This window comes from Nanorana parkeri, unplaced genomic scaffold, assembly GCF_000935625.1.
Source record: "Nanorana parkeri isolate BGI_ZX_2015 unplaced genomic scaffold, ASM93562v1 scaffold1083, whole genome shotgun sequence".
Classification (NCBI taxonomy): Eukaryota; Metazoa; Chordata; class Amphibia; order Anura; family Dicroglossidae; genus Nanorana; species Nanorana parkeri.
Window position 1 is genome coordinate 386,153 of NW_017307351.1, and position 7,948 is coordinate 394,100.

A 7,948-nucleotide genomic window follows, 5' to 3' on the forward strand; every position below is an offset into this window, starting at 1 on the left:
AGGTTTGAATGGAAGAAAGAGATTCCGTGGACAGGTGTCTTGTATATACATAACCAGTTGTCATTAGGAGCACCTTCTTAAATTGACAGGACTAATTTGTGTACCACATAGCCAGTCTGTGGGCCAGAATTATTGTTGGTTGGTAGGGGATCAAATACTTATTTTACTCACCGGACAGCAACTCAATTTATAACATTAGTATCATGTGTTTTTTTCTGGATTTTTGGTTGATATTCTGTCTCTATCATTTAAAATACACCTATGATAACAAATTATAGACCTTTTCATTTCTATGTACGTGGGCAAACTTGCAAAATCTGCAGGGGATCAAATAATTATTTTCCTCACTGTATAATTTTAATTTCATTTTTTTTACACTTTATTTTTCACAGTGTACGTCAACCGTCACGAAGGGGTTAAGAAGGGAAAATTGCAGCTATTAGGATATAAATACAGAGTGCTAGGAAAGGGTTTTCTAAATAAAGAAGACATCTGCGCAAGAATAGCAAGTTGATATTTGTAACTATGGGTAAAATAGCCTCATTGCTGCTACAAATCTAGGATACAGCTGTGCTAATAATTAAGTAGGATGCACATTTTTTATCAGGCAGTGCCCTAATGGAGTAACAGGGGACAAGATGAGAACCTAATCTCATGGCTTCGTAGATGTTTTCTTTACGTCCATACTGAATAGCTCTGCCAGGCTGCTGCTCAAATAATGCGTCTGGTAAGGGGGACTCCACACTTTTCTTTTTTGGCATTGTGGTCCCCCCTAAACCAATTGACTTTTGGACCCGAAAAAGGAAGTAACGAAAAATCCAAAATGAAACACCTTTTTTGCTGGCTTACTTGTCCAATAACAGGAGAAGCCTGGGCCTGTTAATAAACTAGAACTTGTTCATTCATATGCTCTTTTTAAAAGGCTGCATAATGAAAATTGACATAGCAACAATTAAATTTGGCAAGAAGTTAAGACAAAAATGATTCCACATTTTCGGTACCTGTGTAATTGCTGTAAATGTGTTTCAGTGATGGGATCATATTTAAGTTTTAGCTTAGATAATAAGTAGGCCCATAATTATTCTGCTGTGACGCTGCGCTGCTTAGAATTATCAGCCTACTCAAAGGCTGGTTTTGACATGCTTAAAAAAGGTTTTCTGTCCCTCTACCATTCAGTCATGCTAATTTGCAGCACAGCATGCAAAGAACACACGAGATAAAGCTATGTTTAAAAAATTATGGTTAGTTTAATTTCCCAGACTTGATGCTTTTATTCCTAAATTTAAAATGAGATTTTAAAATGTAGTAATTTTAATTACAGATTGAGGCTGGTTTACTAAAGAAGTTGATTCTTCATGTAATATAATGTGTGAATATACTGTATGTACTTCATATATGTAATCATGTGAAATGCCAATTCTTCATCATTTTGAATACCTAATCAGGTGCAGATGCTTTTCTACATAATTGATGTGAATAAGTACACAATTTTTTGAAAGGAAGATGTTTAACTCCTTTAGTAAATCGGCCTACCAGTGTGTGTGATACTGGTTTTTAACCTTTTCACTGCCACCAAGGTGTGTTATACATCAGTGGCAACACGGGTCTTCAAACACACTATTGTTTAGCTTACTGTTGGCTTTCTACTGGAAGTGATTAGTGCAGCTTTACATCACTTCCACAGACACTGGAACATGTGCTCCCCGCCTGACTATTTATTGTAAGCTCTGCTGCCCTTTCTGGTGGCCTGGGATGGCCAGGGTGGACGTCGGTGGTAGAGCAGAGGGAGATCAGATGCTATAAGCCCCCTATGTAATAGCAGTAAGGTTCAGTGTAAAAAAAAAAAAGTTAAAGTTAATAAAAACAGGCAAAAATCTTTATAAAGCCCCTTGCCCCCATGTGCACGCCTATATGAATGTTAACACATAAATTGGGTGCGCCTACGTATGAAATCAAAGATTGCACTACACGTTAGGTAAAGCCACTTGCTCCAGAGTGAGAACAATAATTTTTGGGCTATCATTCACGTTCCACTTACTCCAGAGTGAGAACAATAATTCTTGGGCTATCATTCACAGTTAACTCTAAATTGATGATGTGAAGACTTTGGACAATTTTGGGTAAGATTTTTGCCATTTCACGGGCGCACACAAATTTCAGACTTGACATATCTGTTACGCATTTACTTGGAGCAACCTCATCTTTAATATTTTACCAAAACTTTGGTATAATATTGTGTTTGTATGCACTAAAATACATTTTAATGGATTTGTTTTTACTGAAAATTTGGCTTTGATCAACAGTTGCAATACTATTTTGTGACATAGAAAATTGCAAATGTCACCATTTGTTTTCTACATGATCCGTGCTTTCATAAAATATTTAATTTTGGGGGACTTTAAGCAGTTTTCAGGCCTAAAATGTGCATTTTAACGTGTGCATAAAATACAAAAACAGCTCTGGCAGTGAAAAGGTTAAAACGAGGCAGTTATGGATAGAAATGTGTAATACGCTGAATAATAATAAGCTGAATAAGAAAACTTTAATTCTTATAATCGGACAGCCTTACTGCAATAGCCATTTGTCCCATTGTTTATCTATAATTTCTACATTTCTGCTTTGACATTGACTGTTTCGAATGAACAAAATCAACTTCAGAACATTTGTTTGACTTTCTAATAGTTACAGGGGTCAATTTGATGATCAGCTTTGACTGCAGTGATGAAATTCAAAGGAGCATGTTGGAAAATGTTTCTCGATTGAACAATATTCTTACAGTGAATGTGGTTTTCATTCTCTACTATGGATACTAAAGCAGCGCAGGAAGAGCTTACTCATTAATGCAATGCCTTGTAAATATTTAACTAGCATTTTTTTTTTTTTTTAATTGTAGGTCACAAAATGAAGTCTCAAAATACTGCCATGGAGGATTTCATGGTTCTGATAATCTTTTCAAGAATATGCAGGTAAACTATGAAGCAGATACCAAGGGACGAGGTCACATTTAGTGAACACTATATTACACTGCCCTTCTTGGCCCCATAACCTTGAAATGCCCTACCCAGCTGATAATTTATCTAAACATAGAAGGCCAACTTCTTTTTAGAACTACCTATGTTTGCATGATGGCGGCACCAAGCAGCAGTTTCAGGGCATTTGAAAATCTACACATGAGAGGCTCTTACAGGTAAATAACATGCATAAAATATTTTAAATGCACATAAAATCATATGGGAAGATTTTTGTTAAAAAGGTCTGGTGACGGTGTCTTTTTATTTTTTAGCCAGGACACATCTGGCATTCTCTAAACCATATATTAGCTGAGGTCTTTATTATGGTAGAAGATGGATGTGCCACTTTTTCGCCTATTGTTCAGTGGTTTACTACCCTATTTGTAATTTTAGTTAAAGTATATCAGAACCCAGTCACTAATATTGATATGAGCTTTAATACGTTATTATAACTTCAAAATTAATTTAATCTTTTGAAAAAAAAAACGAATACCTGGTGATACTATCATGGAGGTCCTTGTTCAGACACTTCTTCAGTCACTATTATGGGGTGATAGCTGTCTTCCAGTTGTTCTTCTCTGTGTTGTCACCCTGTCACATGAACCCCTGCTGGAATCTACAACCATGCATGCTGACGCACATTGCACAGACATGGTCCATCATTGCTATCAGGAAGCTAGTATAGAGCAGTGATATCCAGGTAACACTGGAGCAAATGCATGTAGACAGGAAGTGACAAAGTGTTGCTGGAAGAGATTAGCAGCACTGAGATGTAAAGAAGCATGACAAAATGTAAAAACAGTGTTTTATTTAAAAAAAAAAACACAACCATGACACTTTTTACTATACAGAGTAAATTGAATATTATTCATTTAGGTTTCAGATCTACTTTAAAGGGCTGATATAGAAAACTTCTGCCCATTTTATACCTGAGCAAATGCCATTTGCACGACAGACCCGAGGAGCATAGGAGATTTTACTACTTGGCTCCTTCTAGTGGCCCTAATGCTTTGTGAACGGCATTCACCCAACTTTACATTAAAATGTGATATAACAGTTTTTCAAAACAGTGAAAGTTTCCTGATCTCTTTTTGGTTTTGGGAAAATAAATCATACATGGCCTGTGATTTGCCAGTAGGCATATATTGTATGTGACAAACCTGCTATGAAAGTTTTAATACACAGTTGCTAATTGTGGAATATTTTAAGTAGTCACATTTGTCCTCTGTCCAATTACCTTGTTAAGTGTGGCATTTTTTCAGCATTGATCTAAATATACAGCTTTACATTTTTGGACTGTGGCCTGTTAGAAAGGTAATTTTCATTACATGTCAGCGTTAAGAGCTAGAGCGGATCTGGAGTCCACTCCATCACTAAATATATTATTCTAAAACTTTTCTTATTACTCAATAATAACAGTTCACTGGTATCATGAGCCTTCTTTGTATCTTATACTGTGATTTTGTGGAGCGACTGACCTAATAGAATTGGTAAAAAACAGCGCTGGACGCAAACTCTGCTGTGGAACAACAGTATTTATTACAGATATTTACATAGCACCAACATTTTTACGTAGCGCTTTACAGTGCACATTCACATCGGAAATAAATTAATAGCATGGAATTCAACTATATATATCACTGGATGGTAAGCCATCAATTTCTCCAAGGTCTCTCTGGCCTGTTAACCAAGATGGCTATGACAGAATGTTGGTACAATGATGAACAGCATAAACACCGCCTGTTCTTTTAAAAAGACCAGCACAAGCCAAGGCTGCAGGACATCTGCCATATGTGTGAGGCTCTATTGTTTTACAGGTTATCAACATTTTAATGTTTAATCACTATCTTTTAATAATTGTACTTCATAGTAACAGCCATAAACAAATGCATGTGCTACTGAAATCTTTAGATAATGGCTGCTGTGATAGAAAGAAAAAATAGCGCCGACACATAACTAGACTTTTCTAAGGAAAATGATAATGCAATTCCAGCTATGCTAATCTATTGTGCCTGTGTAGTTTTTCAGTTGAAATTTGCAGATAGTGATAATAACAATTCATAATTCTAATTTTATCCCAGGCTCTCTTCATTGCTTATGGTCCCAAGTTCAAGTACAACACAGAAGTTCAGCCCTTTGAAAACATAGAAATATATAATTTGATGTGTGGTAGGTTTTTTTTTTTTAATATTCTGGTCTGCATTTTTATGTACAGTCATGCACTTAGTCTAACATCTGTGCTATATCATCTAGATTTGTTAGGAATTGAGCCTGCAGCCAACAATGGAAGCCATGGCAGCCTTAACCATTTACTGAAAAAGCCGGTATATGAGCCTTCCTTGCCAAAAGAACTGTCAGAACCATTTCAGTGCTCAGTTAATCACAGTGCCTCTGGGAACACTTTTGGATGCTCCTGCAATTTAGCTGTAAGTACATGATATTGCCACTTTGTGTTTTTACTTATGAAATGCTTACTACCTCAGTGACCACCATGGGCTAGATTATGAGGGATTCCCAAACTTTTTTACTATCATTTGGAAAATTCTGAGGAATGTCAATAGACCTGTACACAGGGACAAGGACGGTTATCCAGAAAATGTAATCCACAGACTTCTGAAATGCAAATCGGAGAAACAGGAAATTGTTTTGCTTCATGGTAACACTGCTGCAAATATAGGCATGATCAACAAACATTTTCATAAGTGTGGGCAATACCAAACAATTTAAATAAAAAATGTACAACATTTTATTACATAGTGCCTTAAATGGTGTGAAGATCCTTTTACAAACGTTTTTCAGAATGTTGGAGGCATGTATTACTGTAAACAGTTTTATTAAGCAAATAGTTTTTCACCTTGAGGTCCTGCCAGTAATAGCACTTCCTCATCCAAGTCACTGCCTGTCGTAAGCACTCCCGTTGTTGTCCACTCAGTTGTTTTGTAAGGGCATCCAAACGGCCAACTGAAGTAGCAACACAGCTTTTTACAGGAATAAAGTTCCTTAATTACTTATGTTCCATGTGTTTCTTGCAGGGTCTTACAGAAACAGGATTTAAGGCACAGTTAATGCTTACCCCAGAGCAAGGTAATTTTGAAATATGTAAATCTTTTAGTCTATTATGATAGAGGTATGGTCAGACCACAGAGTCTGTTCAATTTAGCACACATTTCATTATAGAAAAGAACATAGTTTAAATGAAACTGTATTGGTTACTTTCTGGACATTTGAAACTCTGTGCTACTTATGAAATTGAATGTTATATGTAATAAGATGGCAGGTAAAAGGCAAATAATTCTCACTACGTTGGTGTACCTATATCCAAACAAGTTTAATGTCATTTTGGATAGAGAATGGCATAGTTAAAACTCTTGTCAGGCTTTTTTTTTGTCTCGGTCCCATTGGGGGAGATTTTCCTTCCTGTCCTGGAGAAACCGGACAGGACTGGAAGTCTCTCCAAAGTGAGAGGAGTTGTCACTGGAACAGGAGTCCCCTTTGCAAATTTTAACAGCGGCATCTGTTAATTCTTTTTTACTTCATTATTACTCCCTGTCCCACTGACACTAATCACCAGGACAAATAGAGGATATGACCCACAGACATCAATAAGAAGAACCTGAGGGATATTCTTAGAGCTTCTGCTATTTTGGTAAAAAAAAAAAAAAAAGCAGCATTTTCTGCAGTACTCACCTTCCCTCCAGTGCAGTCCCCTGCAGAAAGTGCATTCCTTTACAAGATGATGCTGTGTTTCCATGTTGAATGATGGCTAGTGTCATTTAATTCCCTTCCTGTGAGCCCAGGCTGTCATGGACACACCACCTGGGGTTTCTTTATTATGCCAGTCTGAGCTCACAGTATTGTTCTAGCTTTATTACGCGAGTGCTACCTACCAGCCAAGCAACGTTGTTAAAGCTGAACTCCTAGAATTTAAATGAACGCTTGCTGTGTGGCTAACTCCACCCTGCAAGAGTTAACTGCTTTTAGTTTAGGGGCTCAAATAAAAAAAAAAATATAGTTATCTGATCCTCCATCCTGCCTGCCTGCTAGACCAGCCCCCACAGCTTGGTCTCCGGCAGTCTAAGCCCTGCTGACATCATCATGTCTAATGCAGTTAGATGTGAGGATGCAGAAGGACATATTGCAGCCGGACCGAAGGGAGAGAGAGGTAAGCACTCACCGCTGCAGGACCGACTATAAGGCAAGTATATGTTCTGAGTGCCAGCCCCTACACCAAAACAAGCAAGGGTTCATTTTTAAACGAACTGGAGTTTTTCTTTAAAGGAAAAGAGGACGCTAGAGCAGTTTTTCATGGCAACCAATCAGCTTCTCTCTTTCATTTTATCTGCTTAACTGAACAAACTAAAGATAGAAGCTGATTGGCTACTATGTGCAACTGCTCCAGATTCTGTCTTCCCCAGTTTCGATCAATTCCCCCCACAGTGTAGTATTGTAAACTTTTGTGTTTGGGAAGCAGCCAAAAACAACCAGGTGAAACATCTGCAGGAATGTAGGTATCTTCTTAACTCCAGATATTGTACTTTATGGGAATCCAGAACCCCAGTGCTGCAAGGTATGAGTGCTAACATTCTTGTCCTCTTACTTGTCTTACAGAATCTGACACCAAAAAGCTCAACTTGCCCTTTGGAAGACCTGTGGTTTTAAAGAACAGTGATTATTGTATTTTGTACAATTACAAGTATATAAGTGGCTACAGCTATAATATTAAGATGCCACTGTGGAGTTCATACACACTTGGAAGAAATGTAAGCTTTATTTGTTTGTCCATTCATTAGTACAGTAAACCATAAGCTTGTGGAGGACTGATGTTGGTTCCCACCAGGGCTGCTCCAATAGGATGTTCATGTTTACCTTGGTATTAAGGGCAGTTGTGACTTGCAGTGTTAATGTCAGGCACCCAGGGACAGTGTGGCCGCTGGAGC

The 7,948-nt window shown here is 37.6% G+C and overlaps 1 protein-coding gene across 1 annotated transcript in view; it reads left to right on the top strand.

Annotated features, from left to right (window-relative positions):
* ENPP1 (ectonucleotide pyrophosphatase/phosphodiesterase 1) overlaps positions 1-7,948 on the top strand; it is a 75,544-nt gene that overhangs the window by 56,837 nt on the left and 10,759 nt on the right. Inside the window, exons 16-20 of the mRNA XM_018567681.1 lie at positions 2,894-2,966; positions 5,093-5,180; positions 5,265-5,437; positions 6,044-6,095; positions 7,620-7,771. Of these exons, the coding sequence (XP_018423183.1) occupies positions 2,894-2,966; positions 5,093-5,180; positions 5,265-5,437; positions 6,044-6,095; positions 7,620-7,771 (538 nt within the window). The remainder of the gene's footprint in view (positions 1-2,893; positions 2,967-5,092; positions 5,181-5,264; positions 5,438-6,043; positions 6,096-7,619; positions 7,772-7,948) is intronic.